Below are 22,387 nucleotides of genomic sequence, written 5' to 3' on the forward strand. Positions count from 1 at the left end.
AATAACTGTAAGAGTTCTTTAGACCCTGTGAATTCAGTCAATCAATCCATCGATTGAACATACAGTAAAATCAATCCATCGATAAATTGATCGAAAATACATTTCACCCTACTTGTTGAACCCCTGAACCCCTGAACCACTGAAATACTTGATATGCTGTCCACGTATAACAACTGTATACAGTACATCTACCTGTGATGAGGAGCTCACCTTCATAGCCATCCTTACAGAGGCACTGGTACTCGTACTCAGCACTAGACATGCAGTGGCCACCGTTGAGGCAGGGCCGGCGATCACAAGGGCTGTTGTCCACACACTTACGGATTGATCTGCTGTCTGTGAAGCTATAGGACAGGTCTACCTTCTTATTGTTGATGGAAACCTGAGAGTGACAGAGACAGTGCAGCCAAGTTAAATGTACCACTTCATGGCGGACACATTACGCATTCCTTCTTTGTTTGAATGTTGGACGCTAGCCCAGATTTTCCTTGTACAACAATTCTCTAGTGTCTAATATTGTTTATCACAATGCAACGGTGTGGTGCTGGTGTTGTATTTACAGAAGAGCTACTGTTCATGTCAAATCACCACAAAAATATTGTTAACAAGAACAACTGCTGATTCTAGTAGTTACTGATTGATGGGTCTTTTTCATGTGTACAGAATATATTTTAACAACAGAGATCTCATATCATCTCACCTCTCCTATACAACCCTCAAAAAGCTCGCTGATGTTGGCCGGCTTTGGCAAGATGTCCATGTTGGGGACTCCGCCCAGGTACATGGGGGTGTGGATGTTGAGGCCTTGGGCTTTCCCTGGAGAAGTCTTCTTCTCCACTCGGCCCTGGTCAAGTCGGAGGTGACCGGCTCTCTTGTTCCTCTCGGCCACCACTCTGTGCCATTGGCCCAGAGACACCGGCTCTGGACTAACAAGAATAGCCTGGCCTGAAAGAAAAAAAACAATGTCCATGAATTAGTTTCCACTGAATGTATGTTTTCAATCCTGCACAGCAGTGCAGCTAATACCACAGTCCACTCATTATCTCTAGGCTTACCAGTGCCCAGTTCATATCTGAACTCCACATGTCCATCCACCATCGAGATGGCTACAAAGTCCTCCACCTTCATCTTCTTCCCTCCACAGAAGAACATCACGCCATCCCTCTCCAGGGGCTTGAACTCCAGCTCGACGCGCAGGTCATCGTGGATGTTGGTCAGGGGAGGGTAGGATATGTATGATTCCTCCCCGTCAAACAGTGGAGTGGTCACCAATTCACCTGTTGCAGGAGCAAGGACGGAATGTCAATTCACTGGCTCATAGGACATTTTAAGTCACATACGGTCACCCACACGTTTGTTTGTTTTTTCCTGATCACTTGGGAAATGCGTAAGTGAAATTGAGATACTAATCCTAAGTTTATTACAAAGGAAACACATTAGTAGTGAATTGCTGAGAGGGCCTGGTCTTACCATCCATGCATTTGTCTCCAGACTTGCCCAGGTGGCAGCGACAGTCATAGCCCAGGCCACTGGGGCGGTTGATGCAGGTGGCATCTGGTCCACAAGCCTCTGTGAGGAATACAGTTCACAGCACCAGCAGTAAGACATGTATAGTGTACACATACAGTACACAACATGTTAAACTCAGAGTTAGATTAACTATGAGGAATTTGCTGCATAATGTAAGGTGCATAGCCAATGCTGACAGCAGTCTGTCCCTAATAGTACAAGCTGCAGTGGTGTGTTTGTGTGGTGTGTCCTCTATACCTGAATGACAGTGCAGAGAGGAGTGGTGCTGGCAGTTGCTGCCTGTAAAACCTCTGGGACAGCTGCATTTATACAAGCTGGTGTCTGAATCCTCGCAGGCCCCTTGGTTCTGAACAAGGGCATGGAAAAATAAGGCATTGGTTCTACTGGAATATAACTTCTATTAGCACAATGTACATGATACATGATAATGTATAAATACATGCATGCATTATCACGTATATTCTATAAGTGATAATGCATGCAATATATGCTGTATTAACCTTTAAGGTCCAGAATTAAAACAACAACAAAAACAACAACTGTGTGACCTGTGAACTGGCCAGATGTGACTGACCTGACAGGGGTGGTCTTTGCAGGTGGGGCAGTTTGTGACGCCAGTGGAGCTGCGATCTAGGTCTTTGAAAATGACCTCGTCACCCTGGATGATTAGCTGGCGTATACAGCCTGCACAGAGAACAGATCAAGTCCATAAATAGAGCAAACTCACAGAATGTTTGTTTTTCAAGGGCCAGGGGATTATCCGCTCCCCCTCACATTTATGTTCCCATCATTGAGACAGACAGTAGTAAACCTTTAGGGCAATGGTTCTCAAAATGTATCCATTTATATGTTGGCTATTAAAAAATAGCAGATGTACACGCTCACAGCGTGTCACTTTCTTTTACATAAATCTTCTCTTCCGGTGTATCCCTGGCACAAAACCTTTTCAGATGGGGGTCAGATGGGGGCCAAATACAAATCATTTCGGGTGGTCCTTGACTTGAAAAAGTTTGAGAACCACTGTTCTAGGAATCCTGAGTCAACAAGGGTATGTGTGGTTGTTAACCACTTCTACGTCATTACTGTTAAAGGAAACGTAATTATGGCGTGTTCAGAGTAACGTCTCACCAACAAAGCCGGTCTTAATGCCAGCGGTTTTGGCCAGAAGGGTGTAGTTGGGGTAACCGCCTACATGTAGCTCCTCATTCAGATCCAGACCCTGGAATTTGCCCTGTAGAGAGATATTATAGGACATTATTTACTGGAATTAAATCATTGCTTAAAAAAACTAAACAAAACAAAAAGACAAAACAAATGAAAAAAAACAACCCTGTGTTTTACATGGTAACCAAACTGAGTTCCTGAAATTAAAAGTCCCCCCCTCTTTCATACTGTAAGACTCGTCATGCTAACCCAGCAGCAGTACCTGGGAGCTGCCGTTGATGGGCTCCCCTCCATCCACAATGATGACGCCCAGGGTCAGGTTGCGGTACAGCTCCACCGTGTGGAATTCTCCCAGTTTGATGGGGCTGGGGTCACGGATGGTGGCCATGCCGGAGCCGACGTCGAACCTGAGAGGTTGAATAATAGGTGGGCGTTAAATGCAACGCAACGGTGTCACGTGATTTAAGAAACCACGTGGGTTTCACCAGGGTTTCCAGGGGTTACCCAGCAACAGAACATTAACATAGAACATAGCATCAGAATCATTTTAAGCACTTTATCCGTTTTATCTGGCTATTAAAAAAAAAGAACAAATCCAAGAGATTTTCGGAAAAATATTTAATAGTTTTGCTAAAATTATTTTGAATTGTTTTTAACATAAATCTTCTCTTCTGGGGGTCCTTGGCATAAAATCTTTTCAGGTGGGGGTCCGCTGCAAAATACATCATCATTTCGGGGGTCCTTCACTTGAAAAAGTTTAAGATACAAGGCACGTCTAAACGTTGGGGTTTAACCCTAGCCTGGGGAGTGACTAGCCTGGGAACCCAGGCTAGTTTAACCCTGCACTGACCTGAACTCCAGACGACCGCCCACCAGTCCCAGGGAGATGAAGTCCGCTCCGGTGGTCCTCCTTTGGCCGTTGTAGATGATCATGCCTGGAGGAGACCACAACACGAGAGTGAATACCGTTCTCAATCGCACGTGCTCACTCCTACAGTACACATATACACGCACGCACGCGCACAAACACGCGCACACACAGGTGTGTGCATGCCCAAGCATCCATACATGAACACCCTTTGAGTTGAATGGTGAAGCAACATGCTATAATAAGGAGGGGAATAATATGAAGCCACTGGGCGCAGCCAGCGTGCAAATGGTCACTGTCAGACAGAAACCTTGTATGTGCAAACCTGTGTTCCAATATATCCAATGTAGTTATTATTTAGTCACAAGCTCTTGTTAATACTTCATTGGCTACATTTTTATAAAACCCACACTTTCAACCTGGTGTCCTTGTGTGTCGTATGACAAAGTATAATTTTATGAAAAAGCATGAAATATGCAGATAGAAGGTTTATGCCTGATAGCAACAAAATGATCACATCCACGCCAGAGACACATGCTCACTGGGCCACACAGGCATCACAATACTGTCAAAGCTGGGCCAGTCTGATAACATGCCTCCTAACATTACTGTCTCTGCACGGTAAAATCCACTCTCTGGATTTTGCTGTGTGAGAGGTTTCTGAGAGAGTCATTAAGAAAGAGAGGTGTATTGTATAAACATGTCACACAAGGTGGGGTTTCTTTATCATGTCCCAAAGTATTATGTTAAAAAGTATGTGAAATGATGTGCACCACAATATAACAATCCATCTGCCTTAACATAAAGCAGAGTTAGGCTCTTGGGCTGAATCGATCTTTTATGTTTGTGCATGTTTACCACTAATAGCTACCAGATGGGTGGAATTCAGCAAGTAGCATCAAAATGTTGCTCAGTAAAACTTTCAGTCCCATTACATTATGTGAATTGACTCTAATATAGTTTCAAGCACGTTCTACCTTCATTGCCCTCTGCAGGTCTGAACGGGGTAATCGCTATTTTCAGAACTGTGTTTAGATAACATAAAGTAAGGATTGTTTAAACAATATAAGCCTAGATAATTAAATGATACGATACAGCTCTCTAATACAAGGCTAGACATTCTGAGAAGAACTTACTCACTGGTGTAATAGAAGGAGATGGAATAAAATAGAAGGGTGTATGATGAAGTTACTGTAACTGTGCATAGGCCTCATACAGTTAACTAGTAATCATTCAGCTGTTGACTGCAGTGCAATGACAAGTGACGGTGCAATAATGATTGCCAAGCACTGTATGAAGACCCATTCACCATCTGGCATCTCTTAAGACGGCCACTGAAAAATGCTCTTCATTTTGGATGCATTACGGGAAAAGTCTAATGCAGACCAACAAAAGCAACGTTGACTGCATCACACTTGAGCTAACGTTGCTCTCAAGCACTCACCAGCGTACAATATGAGACCTTCCCACCACCAGGGGGTGAGAAGAAGGGAGAAGGGCAGGAGGACAGAAGAAAGATTATACATGAAAGAAAGACAAAAACAAATACACGTCACAAACAAAAAGAGAAACATACAAACATCATAAACACAGAAGAAAAAAAACATACAAACATCATGAACACGGAAGAAAGAAACATCAACAACAAAAAGAGACAAAAAGTAAATAACCACTACAATGAAACTTTGCTGGTACTGTACATGAAAGAAGGCGATTCCTTACCATCAACATTATCAGGTCTGAATGTGATCTTGATGTTGAAAGCCTTATAAGAATTCTTGATGGTGGGCAGAGTGAGATAGGACAGAGGTTCCTGGGCAAAGTAGGGCATGACTCTCTCTGAAAATAACACACAATTACACTGTTATTAACATATATTCATGCAAATAGAAAACAACTACATTTATTCAATCCATCTACTGTACATGAAAGCAGATCCCTACTGTATGGCTAATTTTGGACATTAGAATTGGCGCAAGACAAACATCCAGGCGAGCAGACTAACCGTGCACTTCAAGTGTTGTGAAGGCCTCCACTTTGCCCTGCTTGTTGGATGCGGTGCACACGTATGTCCCAGAGTCCTCATGTCTGACACCGGGAACTGTCAAGACATTGGCCTCCTGGAAACACTTTGGAGGAAGCTCTTCTCCCAGCTGGATTAAGAAATAATCACACATTGCGCAGTCAGAGAGAATGCACCCACTTCTAACAGAACCTCTGCAAAGAGTAGTGCACGGGTTTGTAAATGGGGTGCCAAGGAAAGGAGAGGGGTTATGAAATATATAAATACAATCATAGAAATACATTTAATTAATGTGATTATTGTTCCACTTGACTGCTTTCACCCCTGCATCCCTATTATGGGTATGTCATTATTATCAACATTTTTAAAACAATTTCAAACATATATTTGTCAAAAATAGCAAAAACGTACTTTGAGCTTGCAGCTCGAAGATAAAAAGAAAAAGAAAAAAAGTATTTATCTTATTTATGGCTATGGCTATTTTGGGGTACTTGGCATTGAGATGTTTGGGAACCCCTGTTGTAGAAAGGGCATGGGGGTAACACTTACTGTAGTACAGTATAAAACATGTAAAACAGTGTTGGTTACCTTGGACCATTTGATCTGAGGTACAGGGTAACCGGAGGCCAAACAAGGCATGACAGCATCAGATCCCACTGTCACCTCCTTGGTTTCTGGCAGAGAGGAAATCTGGGGAAGAGCTATAATGCAAATACACAGAGATTTAGACTTTGACGAGCCAGGTGAGAACGAGGGTTGTTACGATTAGCCAGGTGAGAACTAGGGTTGTTACCATTACAAAAAGTTGAGCAAATACACAGAGATTTAGACTTTGACGAGCCAGGTGAGAACTAAAGTTGCGCATTGTAAATGTTGACAATTATGACGATTATGCAAAACATAATTGAAATTATCTCAAATAATTGCAATTAGACGATTATGACATAATCGTGACAGGCCTAGTGAGAACTCAACAGTGCAGTGGTTCTGGTTCACAATGTGCTGAAGCACTCACACTGGACGTTGAGGACGACCTGCGACTGCACCGAGCCCACGTCGTTGGTGGCGGTGCAGCGGTACTGCCCGGCGTCGTCCTCCTTCACCTGCTCGATCTTCAACATGCCGCCCTTCACCACGATGTGACTGGGCAGAGACCCGCCCACTTTGCTCCACTTGACCGTGGGGTGTGGCTCGCCGATGGCCTGACATTCAAACTCCACCGAGTTGCCGATCATGACGGTCTGAATGGACGTGCGCACGTTGATCATCACCCTTGGCAGGGCTGGGAGGAACACGAGTTGAAGAGGACGGAATTTAATAGAGTAGAACACAAGATAATATAATGTACAGTAGAATAGAATGATCCCTACATGGAGTGGCTGTAATTTAAACATACTATATCAGCGATATACTGTATATATAGTGGTACATATTATTTACCTTGGATGGTAAGCTTGGCTGTGTCCTGGGCTTGACCATACACACTACTGGCTCTGCAGATGTAAACGCCCTCATTGCTCTGCTCAAGGTTCTCGATCCTGCAGATTATACACAGCTCAGTTAAGGGCATAAAAACAAAAAATGGGTACCATGTGCTCAGTCACTTCAGTGTGTGTGTGTGTGTGTGTGTGTGTGTGTGTGTGTGTGTGTGTGTGTGTGTGTGTGTGTGTGTGTGTGTGTGTGTGTGTGTGTAAAAGATTCACCGTTTTGTCTGTGTGTACAACTCACCTGAGCACTCCATCCTTGATGTGGTGGTTCGGTGGCATCGCACCTCCTTCCTTCAGCCACTCAATTTTGGTCTCTACACCACCTGCTGCTGAGCATGTGAACTCCACAGCACTGCCCTGTGCCTTTACTTCCACCTGGGGGGATACACGCACTGCCAGGGGGGCTAGAGGGAGAAAGCACGACAAGAAGTGAGTGACACTGATATGAAAAACGTATTACCAGCATCATGTGTCTTTGAACTCAAGTAAAACTATCACTACCATCATCACTTACATCTGACTGTGACTTTCGCCACTACTTCACTGGTGCCCACTTGGTTGCTGGCCACACACTTGTAGCTTCCAGCATCCTCGGTGGAGGCCAGGTTGATCTGGAGGTCACCTCCACTGACCTGGGCCCTCGGGGGCAGGCTGCCGTCCATTTTGCTCCAGATGAAGGTGAGGGGAGGAGTGCCGTGAGCCAGGCACTGCAGCCTGATCACCTCCCCCACACGAACAGCCACGTTGTCAGGCAGAGAGGTGGCATAGGGAGGAGCTGAGAGACACAAGAACAGCCACATTGTCAGGCAGAGAGGTGGCATACTTAGGGAGGAGCTTAGAGACATAAGAACAGCCACATTATCAGGCAGAGAGGTGGCATGCTTAGTTGCACGTGACAGTATTAGTGTAAATCACTAATAGTAGGGACAAGTAGGGACGTCAGGTTGAAGGTGGTTAAGAAGCCACTTGGAGACCGCTGATGGATAACTTTCCTCAGTTGTTTGTTTGCTTTGAGCACTTTCTGTTGAGCATCTTTGTATGTACTGTATATGGACCCAAATGAACTGACCGGACAGCGAGAGATGAGTGCATGAAAGTGCAGTGCCTGCAATTAAAACTAGACATTTGAATGCCAATCTGCATTGGATTAATATGTAGAGAGTGGGGATGGAGCATGAATGTTTGTGACAAAAGATTAAGAAAATATTCACAGTACAATAACAGTTTTTTCCCTGCCAAATCTTTCCTAAAAATCCCAAGCCAAGGAATGTGAGGTAACAACAACCCCTCAGTGAGACTCACTCTCGACATCGAGCATGATGATGACCTCGCTGGTGCCCATATGGTTGGTGGCGTTGCAGATGTACTCTCCGGAGTCCTGGCGGCCCACGCCGGGAAGTACCAGGCTGTTGTTCACCACTTTGTGTCGCCAGGGTAGCGGAGCCCGCAGCTTAGACCAGGTGATCTTTGGCGTAGGGACACCTTGAAGGGGGGGAAAGCATAAATTCATCTAATTTTATATATTATATTTTAAGATTTATTCATGGCATTTAGCGCTTTATTTAGACATAGATGGGAGACAGATGCAAACTTGGGTCCTCGCAACTCACAAGGAACATTTGGTCAGTGAACTATTTGACCTATCAGGCACCCCACATGCAGTATTAGATTAAATTGACCACGGTTTCTATGCATTACCATAAGTTCCTAAATGATCTTTGGCAAAAGGAAAATATTATATATGTTTGCTAAAAATATATGGTGATGCAGAATGACTGGACATTGAAAATCTTAAAAGTGAGTTCCCCTTTTCCATGTGAGTGTGAGCAGGCCTTACCATGAGCTTCACAGTGGAGCGTGGTGGTCTGTCCCTCCACTACGATCAGCAGGGGCTCAGGCACCGAGGCCCTGGGCGCGGTGGGCAACCCAGACCCTCCCTCCACCACAACTTCCACCCTGGTCTCAGACGAGCCCTCATTGTTACGAGCCGTGCACACATAGGTGCCACTGTCTTCCGGACGCGCAAGCAGAATCTGACAGAAAAGAAAATGATCACGGTCATGTTTCAACATTGAACTTCCACTGTCACTGAAATGATTCAGGGCATTTTTCTATTCTGAGAACCACATACATAGACCTACGAAAAAACGTGACCATTTAAGTAATGCATATTATCCATTGTAATTGTACAACTATAATAACTAATATGCAATTATGAATTGTGTCTTGAAGACAGAACTAGCTGTTTTTTTAAATTCTGATTGAATTTAAATTATAAACATTTCTTCTGAAATGTATAGTATTTTAAAATGACACTCTTCCTGTTTACATAAGCATATGGTGTGTGTGTGAGTACTGTACTGTACTGTACCTGCATGACAGCGTTTGACTCCATGGGCACAGGGCTAGTCAGCATGGTCTTACGGGTGCTGTCCAGTCTGTGCCACGTGACCGAGGGGCGGGGCTCTCCTGACGCCTGGCATTCCAGGTTGACGGGGTCACCCACCCTGACCCGCAGGGGTCCACTGGGGGTGACGGTAGCTACAGGAGACTCTGGAGACGCAGGACCAAAAATACTGTCAGGACATTATTATAACCCTATCAGGCCACTAAGGGGAGCCCGTCACATAGGACTGTTGCTCTACGACTCATAGCAATGAAAATATAGGCCACGATCAGGATCAGGATTTGACACACCTACTCCGGGCCAAAAGCATCTCCCAAAAACACATGTATGCACACAAGCACACACACATACTCAAAATATACTCAAAATGTACTTAAAGTACCAAAAGTAAAAGTACTAGTTGTGCAGAATGTTGTGTCTAAAATGTGTAAAAGTCTTTTGAAAATAGCAGATCTACAAGCTCACAATGCATTGCATCGTGGCGCATTGTGAGCTTGTAGATCGGCTATTTTCAAATAGCCAAAGTTTAAATAGGGCTGATTTGTAATAATAATAATGAAAATCTACAAAGTAACTACCGGTAGTAACTAAAGTTTTCAAATAATTGTAGTGGAGTAAAAGTACAATATTTGCCTTTGAGATGTAATGGAGTAGAAGTAACATTATTGAGAATTTGTAGTACACCAGTAATGTAAAGTAAAACAATAATAATAAACCAAATTGTACAGTACTTGAGTAGATGTACTTGGTTAGTTTCCCCCACTGTTGAGATTACCTCTGACAATGAGTGACACGATGCTCTGGGTGATGCCAAACAGGTTGCTGGCCACACAGCGGTAGGTACCCTGGTTTCTAGGGTGAGCGTTGGCAATGGTGATGACAGAGCCATCCGGTCCGACCTTGACATTATCTGCACAAAACAACAGGAAACAATACATCTACTGTAGATATTGCAAGATGAGACTTGGATGGTCCTAAAAGTATCCTCAGGTCCTCAGTATCCATGTGAAATTCTGAGAGTTAAAGGAACACTGTGTGATGGCATAAAAAAAGGTTTGCTTGGAGGGACTGGGGGTTAAGTGAGGCGAGTCCTGTGTAAACAAGGTTGGTAAGCTGAAGATTATACTGCACATGAATTAAAGGGACTATTATATAGAGGAGGGCTGCAGAGGTTAATCGTATGTACCGACTTGCTCTCATGAATAACGTGACAGCATCAAAACCTACATGCTTTTTCTTCCTAGAAAGCAGACTAAATTAACAACATTGTCAGAGTTGTGTGTGTGTGTGTGTGTGTGTGTGTGTGTGTGTGTGTGTGTGTGTGTGTGTGTGTGTGTGTGTGTGTGTGTGTGTGTGTGTGTGTGTGTGTGCGCGCGTGTGTGTGCGTGCGTGTGTGTGTGTGTGTAATGTATGCGCATGCACGTGTGTATGCTCTCCTGGTACTCACCTGGCAGAGGCTGGTTGCTGGACAGCTTCCACTCCAGTCGGACCGGCTGGGCTCCGCTGTAGACCCTGCACCGGAAGCTGGCCGACTCCCCAAGCCGCACTGCTGAGCTGTGGGGCTCGATGGAGATGATGGGGGTCTGCAGCCCTGCTCCAACATCCAACGAGTTAGTGGCCAGAATCACATTTAATATTACCCAACCCCCACAATATGTCTCATTTCATCTAGCTCAGTGGTTCTCAACCGGTGGTCCGGGAACCACCAGTGGTCCTTGACGGGGTTCCAGGTAGTCCCCAGCTAAATGATAAAGTTGGTAACCAAAATTATCCTTATTAGATCTTTAACTCTAGATTTAACATCAGCATTACTAAAGTCTACACAATTAGATAATGTAAAAGAATTGTTATTTTGATCAAAGTTTGCCAGTTACATGTATGTCTCCTGTGGTACCACATGAATACAGCATGGAATTGTGGACAAAATCATATCCAACGACAAAATAGTTTAGGGTCTGATAGGCTAAATCCCATCAAATGGTGGTCCGTGGCTCAAATGCAGAATAAATAATGGACCTTGATATGAAAAAGGTTGAAAACAAAATATTATTAGATATTTTAAGACCCCGTATCAGGAAAGATACAAAGGCGAGGATAGGCTGTGCTGGAGGCAGTGTGGGGCAAAGAAAGCCAACCACTTTTATTTTCTGGGGGTGCCCCAAGTTGAGGGTGTTTTGGAACAATATTCACAAATCACTGTGTTCAGTATTTAATACTCCAATACCTTTTAACTTCATAACCTTGTACCTGGGCCACATTGAATGTCTTAACCAGTCGAGATACACAAAGCTACTGCAGGTGCTCTTGGCAGCCAGCAAAAAGTCAATAACAAGAAGATGGCTAACCCCAATCACACCCACAATGGACGATTGGCACGGAATAGTCCTGGATATTTTCAAAATGGAAAAATGAACATACATCCTAAGAACTAGACAATTTTTACCAAATTTGGAACAACTGGATAGTACACATTGCCCCTCTGAGAGCTGACTTTGTGTGATCTCACTGGTCCTAATAGCCTGCTTTATGATCTTTGTAGAAGATGAAAAGACACCCTTCCTCTTCTCATGGTCGAAATCCAAAGCTGTTTTGTTTTTGTCCCCCTCAGCAATATTGTAAATACTTTCGTTTCTTGATTGTTGTTTTTTTTGTCTTTGTCTTTTTCTTTTGTCTGCCCACTCTTTCTTCTTTTTCTCCTTCTGAAATGTACACTCTGAAGCGATATTGCCCTTTGCCCCTGTTAAGTGTTGACTTGATGCCATATGTAGTCCTGAAGAAAGCAAGGATGTTACAGAGACACTGGAGATGGAGTCACTTGGAGGGGGGAGGGAGGGAAGAGGGGGGAAAATAAAATCCTGGGAACTGCACTTGTGTCCTATGTATGCATATAAATGCTGTTATTGTACTGCTTTTTCCAAATAAAATAAATATTATAAAAATAAAAAATAAAAAGGTTGAAAACCACAGATTTAGCTGACTAAATGCTCAGTGATGCGTCAAGGAGCCAGATTGCTGTACCATGTGACTGTGGCCTTTGGTGTACTGGCAGCAGCTGTGAGAACTTCCTCCAGGAAGGAATGAATGAGCATGAGATCATGGGGGTAAGTACTGTACGCCTACAGTGATGTCACACTGGGATGTGAAGCACAACTGGAAAAGCCATTCATACACTAGAGCAGAACAACACGCCTGCCATGACAGTCATGTCACTTAGGCGTTTCTCGCGGTCTCCAACGGCGATCAGTTATGATATCAGTTGCCAAGAGTGAAATATAACTGTCAAATCGGATTGCATTTTTAACCAGAGAAGAAGAAGATAGAGTTCAGTAGAGATCCAGTGGAGAAGCGGTCCTACAGTATCTGCTGTTTTATTAAAACGTTTCACTGAAACAAGACGAGCCACACACAAGTGGTTTGGTATCGACAGCACATTGTTGGACTTACGAGAAGAGGATGAGGTGACGGATACTGAGACGGAGGTCTGGTGAATTGGAGAGCCTGGGTTCCCAAGGTTGCCGTGGTTTCCCTGCACGCGGCAAATGTACTCGCCTGAGTCATCTGGAGAGGCTGACAGAATACGCAGCTGACTGCCCAGGACCTGTCCCACACAAACACCAACATGAATGGCATCAGTTCTTTTTAAGCTTTACAATATTAAACCTTGATGTCAGAACATATCAAAATGCTAAAACATTTCTATTCATTGCACATACTGGAATCTTCTCATTGATCCAACGATACTATACATCAGATTTGTTTTGCAGGTGCATGTATTGTATTGTAATTGAATTGTAATGAATTATGTATTACTGATGAATTGAGTACAGTGGACCTCAATGGAAACAAGCCCCCTGGGTCTTTTTCTCTTATCCTTTTAGCATAACCTTTGACTGTATTACCTGTACGTAACAAACTTCAATCATGGCCCTTTCATATTTTAAAATCACCGTTAACTTGGAACTGCAATAGCATTTTTTCAGTAATTTAAACTTAACGAACAGACACCATTGCTATTGAGTTTGTACAAAACAAAGATTATATTATATCCCCAAATAAATTATCTAAATGCAATATCATGCAAGGCAACGGCCATTCACATTACATGACCACATTAGACTGTGTACTGTATGTAAGCAAGTGCTTTAGTCCAACCTGGTGGTTGGAAGAGAGGTGTCCACTCGCTCTTGTCCAAGTGACTGTGGGAGGAGGGTTTCCCGGGACAATACAGTTGAGGTCCAGACTCTGGCCCTCCTGCACGTCGGCTATGGAGGGCTGGATGGTGATGGCAGAAGTGGAGATGTGGTCCACCGCTGAACACAAAGAAAATACACACACGTTTCATAAAACCATGACATGCAGAGCTCCTTCATACATAAAGCGCTAACATACATAGTAATATTCGAAGGTTTTATCCCAACCTTTTGTTTTTCACCCAATGCCAATTGCCTAAGCTGTAATCTTGATATAATTTAACTCTGCCAGTGTACAAATACAAATGGATTCAAAAGGACCTGATTACATTTATACACTCACAGTTACAAATGGATAAATGAACTGAAGACTTTACATTACATTATTATTTGTAACTTGTATCTTATATTATATATTGTATCATATATAACATTATATTTGTGACCTCTCACCTCTGACCACAGACACCTGAATAGGTGACTTGTTAGAGCCTATGTTGTTACTACCGACACACATGTAGGTGCCGGCGTCAGACATCTTGATGTTGGGTATAAGGAGGGTTCCGATGTCAGTGCGCTCCATGCGGGCCTGGAAAGGACACACCAACCAGTGTGAAGATTAGCCTACCGCCTGTTATGATCATCACATTTAAAATGAGATGAAATTACACTACAGTAAAATGTCTACAGCACAAACCAACACAATGATACCAGAGCACAGATAGAGCGCACCACTTACCTGTCGTATGTGTCTACAGCCTCTTGACATGACACACATGACATTACTGACATCAACGGACACTATAGGCAATAGCAACATGAAAGCACTACACGGTAGATTTTTAAGACGAGACAAGTATTGTTATTGCTACAGTTCAGTGCTTTTGGAAACAGATATTTGTTGGAGAATACTATAGCAGCGTGAGCTTTGTACAACGCAGGAGCTTGTGTACAAAGCACGGCTTAATCATTGCTTGAACAAACACTGCACTGTAGTAATATTAACTGTCATTAACATTACTACAATGATTTGTGTGGTTAAATTTTGTTAATGTGAAAATATATTACGATTGAAGAATTGCCAGTGGCACTAAATTATAACTCAAGAATGACAAAGGAGTGAAGTGATATTTATGATTTGGTGATGACAATGACAGCAGTTAGGCAACTGAGACACAAAACAGACACATTGAAGTAACGGATACCGAACACAAGCACTATGAAGCAGCTCTTTCTGATATTTGATCAAATTGAGAATAATCATATGGTAGAGAAACGGGCCTCTAGAAGTCAACAAATTACCAACTAGCAGCAACTTACAGTACCATGTCACTAATATGACTTCAATCAACCAAACAAAACAGACATGATTCTTCTGCAGCAGTTTCAACGCTCATAGTGTAGTAGTCACATGACTTTCCAAAACAACTGCTTTCAAGAGTAAATCCTCTGTGGAATGTGTACACTACTCCACATGGCAATCACAGTCTGCACTCGGCTGTGAGTATGTCACGCCTGAAACTTTTTGGAAAGTTTGCAAACACCTCAGAGGGGAGGGAAACTGGAAGGGCAGGGTTCTGGTTCTGGGAGGGATTACTGTATCCGGGGGGGGGGGGGGGGGGAGTTGTTGAGGCATCTATGGACAAAGCTGCTTAGCTCCGACCCAGTCAACCGTGAGGGAGGCTAAACTGAGCCGCGGCTGCAGGCGGGCCCAGGCTCAATGAGTGTCTGAACCCATTGACGGTTTTTCAAAGCAGCCCGTTTGCTAGTGCACACAGAATTTCTGCGTGGCCGCACGGCAGAGCCCTGCTCCCCCTGGGAAAAGCTGACACAACGCAGTGGCTCTCTGAAGCAGAACTAAACAGGCCCCGAAGCTCTCGTCGGGGCCGGGGAGACCCACATAGAAAAAGGGACTAACCACAAGTCCCTCAGGGCAGGGAACAGTGGTACGAGGCTGGCACGGCGCAAACTATGTCTGAAATACCTAACAGTACCTACTGTATGCTTAGTCCTGTTAATACACTCAATGATGATGATGGGGGTCAACTGTGTTTTTATAGGACACAAATATGTCAGGGATGGTATGATGATTTTGACAATAACAAAACGGAGGACGATGGGAAGACTCAAGCGCAACACAAAATCAGGGAACCCATGCCATCAGTAAGCTATGAAATCAACCAGACTGGTTGGTTTCAATGGCATTTAAGGCAGGGTTCTAGTGGAGCATGTGAACTACTCACGGTAGTAAATTAATGGGTGTTAAAATGTGTGATTAAGGGCCACAATCATGCATTTAGTGTACAGTATTATAAAGCTGTGGTCAGTAGAGGACAATGGGTGGGAGGTAAGAGACAGGACAGACGGACAGAGGACAGATGGACAGACCTGTAGCTCCTCAATACGTCTCTGTAACACATCGAGACTGTTGCTTTTAAACTGATGGAAACCATGAGAGGGAATGGCCTGAGCAAACGGCAAACAACACAACAGGGTGGGATGAAAAGTAGGGAGGAAACAAACAAAAAAGGGAAGGAAAAATAAAGGGAAAGAATTGTCAAAATATACTGAAACAGAAGTAAAAAATTCAATTTGCAAAAAAACAAAAACAAAAGAAAAACTTACACAGCACCACCAGCACCAGTTAAGATACAGGATACAGATATAGCACACCCAAATTAAATACATTAGTTGAAGTTTTAATCAACCCATGCTAACACTATTATTCACTCCGTAGACATAGAGCACCATGCATCTCTCACCTGAGGAGGGATTTGACCTCCGTTCCTCAGCCAGGTCAGCTTGGGGGTGGGCGAACCTGACGCCCGACAGTACAACCTCAGGGTGTCGCCCTCATGGGCTTCAATATTCTGGGGGCTGACCTGGACTTGGGGCTGGGTGCCACTGCCAAACCCAACTGAGCCTGAGCCTGACCCTGAGGGGAGAAGTTACATTTTGGAAAAATAAACAACTGTGTCGTGCATGCATGCACATTCTACATTTGCACGCTAACACACTTGCAAACAGAGCAAAGCCTACTTTGCACGTAGAGGGAGGCCCGTGCTGTGTGCTCGCCATGAGTATTGAGAGCCTTGCAGGTGTACTCTCCCTCATCAGCCTGGTCCACGGAGGTGAATGTCAGAACACCACCTCGTACCACAGCCCTGGGGCTCATTCTGTTACCCAGGCCTCCTGAAAGGACAGTCAAAAATCACTTGACAAGTAGTGGACTTTTACGTCCATTTGTAAAAGGTGACAAATTGCAATAACAGACATTAACATAATACATGCATTCATTCTATGTGTACTGTATAATATCGTCACTGTTGGGCAGAAACCTTGGTGGTACCTTTTCAGGAAATGGAAAGAGACTGTGTCCCAATGGATCAAATGTAGTAATTACAGTAGGCCTATCTATTCACAAGCTTTTGTTGAAACTTTCCGTTTCATTGGTCATTATAGGCAAAAAATATTCAACAGTGACAATCTACATCACAACCCTATGAACATGACGTGTTATAGGGCAACTACTTTTGTGCAACAAGCAAAAGATGACACAATTATGGAGATACAAGGTTTCTGCCTGACAAGAAGAAGAGTGTGGCGGGGTCAATCCAGCTCAGGCCAGGCCTTACCTATCCACTCAATGGCAGGTGTGGGGTTGCCGGTGACTGTGCAGCGGAACTCTGCCCGCTGGCCCTGCCGGACGTTCAGCACTGCAGGATTGACAGTGGCCACTGGCTGGGCCGCCTCTGCAGCTAAAGAAGGAAGACACGCCAGTCATACAAGATGTAGACGCGATATACCAGTCGAACACATCAAACATACTGGAGAGAGTGATAGATCCCAGAGTTTTATGGAGATAAAGAAGAGTCATTAACTAGATAGGTATTGTTGGTTGGATGTACACAAGGCCCCGAGGCGCCTAGTTGGATGGAAGCGTTGGATCCAAGATGGATCGTTCCAGATATGAGAGACAGAGAAAGTGGCAGCCTAGCCGCCCGCCCTTGGCAAACGAGATCTTCAAAACAAACGGCACAGAGGAGAGGTGGGAGGTTGGTCTCCGCATGCTCTCTGGGCACTCGGCTGTCTGTGCCAATTTGGCTAGCTGCTAGGCTGCGTATTCAATCCCATATGATCCCAGGGCGACAGCGGAAGAAAGCCCTCTTTCAGTAGCCAGGGAGGAGTATCAGACTCTCTCTAAGCAAGACTTAGCTTAGCAGGCCCGAACTGGGCCGACCTGAGCTAGAGACTGTCTGGCCTTACTGAGACTTAACGTTCACATTTTCTCACTTGAGTCAGAGATGGTAGCAGTACATTTCCTATAATAAATAATAAGTTGAGTTATTTTAAGAGTAGTACATGTCATTCACTGTGTCGTCCACAGTTTTGGCAGCATGGTGAGGTACACAATGATAAATAGGGACAGTGATAGTTTTCCCATGGCCAAATAATAGAACATAATGTAATGATGGCGTGATGAGATGTATTAGGCACAGTATGATGTTTGAAGCCCAGGTGACAGATACTTCCCAGTACAGTGTGGCTCCTGAGGAGAAGGCAAAGAGCTGATAGAGAAAGAGAATGGTAGGGGAGGGCATCTCCTGTCTCTGATTGTTGAGTGGCAGTATTTGATAGGTAAAGCACTTAGCTCTCCCTATACATACGTACAGTATGTATAGTACGTCAAATATCGCGTGTGTGTTCATTTAAAATGTTTAAGGTTATAGGGTATTGGTGAGTGTGGTATTCTACAATGATGATAAATGTATGGGTGATTAGTCACTGGACCCAACAGTCAACAGGAGGTTCCCTCGTGGATGGACATGCACTTTTTTCCTGCAGAGATGGACCCTCATGAACCCAGAGAGCCAGACACGACCCAGTAGTGCCCATGTACAATCTATAAGCTTTGACTAAGTGAGGATGTTTTTCCACTATGAAAATGGAAAAACATGGCATGGTAACATACAAATAGCTTAAATTAAATTCTATAGTGGAGGAGTGTTAGATTAGATCAGCAGATAGATTAGACATTCTGAAGATTAATATCCATCTTTAGATCCAAATGGATTCTAAAGATGCTTTCCCTGAGTGCGTGCGATGGAACAGACGTCCCAGCTGTTCCTGTGTGGATAGTGAGTCCTAGGTTGATATTGTACATGGGCTCTACTAGGCCATCCATATCTTTACCATGCTGTGGTAAATGCGTGCATGCGTGGCACAGAGAGAGAGAGAAAAGGCTGGGTTCCACACCAGGGAGCCCATGAAGGAGACAGGACAGCAGAGGAAAGGCTGGGTTCCACACCAGGGAGCCCAAGAAGGAGACAGGACAGGCTGGGTTCCACACCAGGGAGCCCATGAAGGAGACAGGACAGGCTGGGTTCCACACCAGGGAGCCCATGAAGGAGACAGGACAGGCTGGGTTCCACACCAGGGAGCCCATGAAGGAGACAGGACAGCAGAGGAAAGGCTGGGTTCCACACCAGGGAGCCCATGAAGGAGACAGGACAGGCTGGGTTCCACACCAGGGAGCCCATGAAGGAGACAGGACAGGCTGGGTTCCACACCAGGGAGCCCATGAAGGAGACAGGACAGGCTGGGTTCCACACCAGGGAGCCCATGAAGGAGACAGGACAGCAGAGGAAAGGCTGGGTTCCACACCAGGGAGCCCATGAAGGAGACAGGACAGCAAAGGCTGGGTTCCACACCAGGGAGCCCAAGGAGACAGGACAGCAGAGGAAAGGCTGGGTTCCACACCAGGGAGCCCATGAAGGAGACAGGACAGCAAAGGCTGGGTTCCACACCAGGGAGCCCATGAAGGAGACAGGACAAAAGGCTGGGTTCCACACCAGGGAGCCCAAGGAGACAGGACAGGACAGCAGAGGAAACTTTGCCCATGCGGACTTACGCTTTCCATGTCCTTCAAACATTTCATAGGCTGTGTAAAACATCTGAGTCTGTGAGGTTTCTGGAGATGAGGAAGGGGAAGGGAGGGGGAGGATTAAACAGGTAAACTGACAGGTCAGTCTCCAGGGGAAACCATGGAGAACACTGGCATTGGTGTCCTCTTAAAACCTCCTCCCCTGGCATTGGTGTCCTCTTAAAACCTCCTCCCCTGGCATTGGTGTCCTCTTAAAACCTCCTCCCGCCAGGGCTGGCTGGTCCAATTGCATCCCCAATGTGGACAGTACTTTTCTCTCGTCCTCAAGCTTTTCCAAAATGATTCCCAAATGCATCACACATAACGTAGACAAGGACATCAACTTGATGCAATGGGTACCAACTTTCCATTACCTAATAGGATTGTTTTCCTTTTTCAATTTTCTTTTTCTATTTTTAGATTTTACGCCAATTATCGTGAAATAGACAACCACCATATTCTTCTGTATTATTACGCTTGGTGTATTGTATTCATAGTGTATTCATAGTGCTTTCACATCACAGACACTTACCTTTGGATGGGTATGTATGTATACCTCTTAGAAAACAATCTCAAGGGTAACAGGCCCACATCTGGCACAAGTTGTTCGTTAGTCACGTTAAAGAATGGAATCTTCTAACATGGTTATCTCCATATACTCTATATACTGTACCATTTCTGTCTTCTTGCTCTGTGTCACAGAGGTGGATATCTTAACAATATACCCACCAATGACATAAATCTAGAGATTTCAAACTAGATATCAGATTTTTTTAGGCATGCTAAAAGCTAATTATAATAATAATAATAATAATAATAGTAATAATAATAATAATAATTATAATTATTATGTTCAATTACCCACAGCTTTTATAGTTAGCGTTAGTGATGACCAATTACATGGGGATAATGCTGAAAAAAGGTGATGTGTTCCTTGAGCAGTACAGAACAGAATTAAAATATTTTCTTTATTAAAGTAGATATTTTAGGATCCGTTAAGTATTTCACAATCCAATAAGTGTTGTGGAACACCAAAACAATATCCTTCTATGTTGTGGAATGGATCCAACATAGTGCTGTACGCTTCATTCAGAAAATGTAAAAACACACATGCACAAAATGAGGACGACAATGCTAAAATCTACAGAGGCAACGCAACACCGTCGTATGACGTATAAATGAAGCAGTAAGGAACAGAGAGCCACACAGGACACATGCAGGTTAGTAAAGAAGAACTAGATACTTTTCTTTAACAGCTTGTGATGAGCAACAAACAATGTATTGTTATTCAGCTTGTATACAGCTTGTGGAGATGCTGTCTCCAATTAGACACGAGAGATAAAGCACTATAAGTCATAATCATATCCCACTCATTCATTTGCAAGATTAATTTGGTGTGTAGGTCATTATTTTAATCAAATTGTTCTTTTTCACAAAATATTTTCACAGTTAAGATAAATACAATACATGTGTATATTACATCAGATATGTGTTCTTGAAAAATAAAAGTAACAAAATCAGAGGAATATCTTTACAGTAGCACCTTTGGATACAACTCAGTGGTAAAAAAAACTAAAACAAAACAAAAATGCAAAACAGAATCGTAATTCTAGACAACTGGATAAATAGAATGTTCTTTTTCTAATTGCATGTGTTAAGAGTAAGTTTCTCTAAAATATAAAGAATAATTTCTTGTTCAAACACATCTGCAAATTTAAGTAACCTAAATTATTGCTTGATAAAGTCTCCAAATAACCTAAATGTAAACAAACATCATGCAAGTAATTGCATCCACATGGGCAATTCTCTCAAATCCTAAAAAAACAATATATAGGCTACCAAGTCTAGGAAGTTTGGCATTATGATTAACAATATTTTCAGATGTAATATTTCAAATAATCAATAAGTATGTGCCAGTGATTTAAACATTTGAGCAATATTATGCTCAAATTATTATGTAAATAAGAGGTTGTCTATAATGTGCACGTTTAAATGTATGTATATTTAAGATTTATGACAGAACTAGAACAACACAAAGAACAAAGCATTACATTTTTCTCTTCCATTCCAAGTCAAGTAAATAAATGTTACTATCTAAGTTTAATTAAGGCCTAATATATACTCCTTCGTACAACTGTGTCCTGCGCTAAAAAGAACCAATCTACAAGCTCACAACACAATGTACCGTCGTACGACAAAATTATAATTCAGACTTAACGATACAGACAACAACAGAAGCCTCACTACAGCTGAAGTTGCTGTGGACCCTCATAACATACAAAGACCCCACTGTAGTGAAGCAGTGATATTCCAGGAGCAATTTCAAAAACTAAATTCAATCACAGGTTTCACCTGACAATGCATGGCTAATAGCACCGTTTTGTTCGACATTCATGGGCATCATCAGTCAGGGGAGGTACAGTTGGAGGCCATCGATATTGTCCTTTTCTTTTTTCTGAGGTTTGCGTGATCTGCGCAAAAGGACAGTTAACCCATTTTGGGCGGGAACCCCTTTTGGTGTTTTAAACATTATGTTATAATTTAGCTATTGAAAAATAGCAGATCTACAAGCTCATAGCGCGCCACCGAGTGGCGCGCTACGAGCTTGTAGGTCTGCTATTTTTTAAAAATCGTGAAAATTTAGAAGGATTTTTTCAGGATTTAGAAGGATTTTTAAAAGTTTTGAGGTCAGGCCTAAATGGGTCAAATGATAAGGGACAATATCGGTGGCACCCAACTGTACACAGCAGACAGTGATTGTAAGGAGAATACTGTATGTGGCGGAGCAAATAGCA

At 43.5% G+C, this 22,387-nt stretch overlaps 1 protein-coding gene across 13 annotated transcripts in view; it reads right to left on the minus strand.

The window, feature by feature from the left end:
- Window positions 1-22,387, minus strand: part of hspg2 (heparan sulfate proteoglycan 2) — a 106,528-nt gene that overhangs the window by 8,556 nt on the left and 75,585 nt on the right. For 10 of the 13 annotated variants that reach the window (XM_079490073.1, XM_079490079.1, XM_079490072.1 and 7 more), the window contains 30 exons: window positions 19,581-19,640; window positions 17,305-17,427; window positions 16,709-16,861; window positions 16,432-16,604; window positions 16,058-16,135; window positions 14,123-14,258; window positions 13,632-13,789; window positions 12,924-13,077; window positions 10,927-11,070; window positions 10,255-10,389; window positions 9,444-9,625; window positions 8,910-9,105; window positions 8,375-8,554; window positions 7,587-7,847; window positions 7,314-7,476; window positions 7,026-7,123; window positions 6,601-6,867; window positions 6,174-6,286; window positions 5,568-5,715; window positions 5,285-5,401; window positions 5,007-5,024; window positions 3,545-3,629; window positions 2,957-3,101; window positions 2,659-2,761; window positions 2,105-2,214; window positions 1,768-1,876; window positions 1,471-1,569; window positions 1,056-1,277; window positions 701-945; window positions 211-382 (listed from right to left, as the gene is read on the minus strand). In XM_079490073.1, the coding sequence (XP_079346199.1) occupies window positions 211-382; window positions 701-945; window positions 1,056-1,277; window positions 1,471-1,569; window positions 1,768-1,876; window positions 2,105-2,214; window positions 2,659-2,761; window positions 2,957-3,101; window positions 3,545-3,629; window positions 5,007-5,024; window positions 5,285-5,401; window positions 5,568-5,715; window positions 6,174-6,286; window positions 6,601-6,867; window positions 7,026-7,123; window positions 7,314-7,476; window positions 7,587-7,847; window positions 8,375-8,554; window positions 8,910-9,105; window positions 9,444-9,625; window positions 10,255-10,389; window positions 10,927-11,070; window positions 12,924-13,077; window positions 13,632-13,789; window positions 14,123-14,258; window positions 16,058-16,135; window positions 16,432-16,604; window positions 16,709-16,861; window positions 17,305-17,427; window positions 19,581-19,640 (4,347 nt within the window). The remainder of the gene's footprint in view (window positions 1-210; window positions 383-700; window positions 946-1,055; window positions 1,278-1,470; window positions 1,570-1,767; window positions 1,877-2,104; window positions 2,215-2,658; window positions 2,762-2,956; window positions 3,102-3,544; window positions 3,630-5,006; window positions 5,025-5,284; window positions 5,402-5,567; window positions 5,716-6,173; window positions 6,287-6,600; window positions 6,868-7,025; window positions 7,124-7,313; window positions 7,477-7,586; window positions 7,848-8,374; window positions 8,555-8,909; window positions 9,106-9,443; window positions 9,626-10,254; window positions 10,390-10,926; window positions 11,071-12,923; window positions 13,078-13,631; window positions 13,790-14,122; window positions 14,259-16,057; window positions 16,136-16,431; window positions 16,605-16,708; window positions 16,862-17,304; window positions 17,428-19,580; window positions 19,641-22,387) is intronic. The other 3 variants (XM_079490080.1, XM_079490081.1, XM_079490076.1) reach the window with 3 other exon arrangements.

Source organism: Electrona antarctica, assembly GCF_951216825.1.
Source record: "Electrona antarctica genome assembly, chromosome: 2".
In the NCBI taxonomy this organism is placed as follows: Eukaryota; Metazoa; Chordata; class Actinopteri; order Myctophiformes; family Myctophidae; genus Electrona; species Electrona antarctica.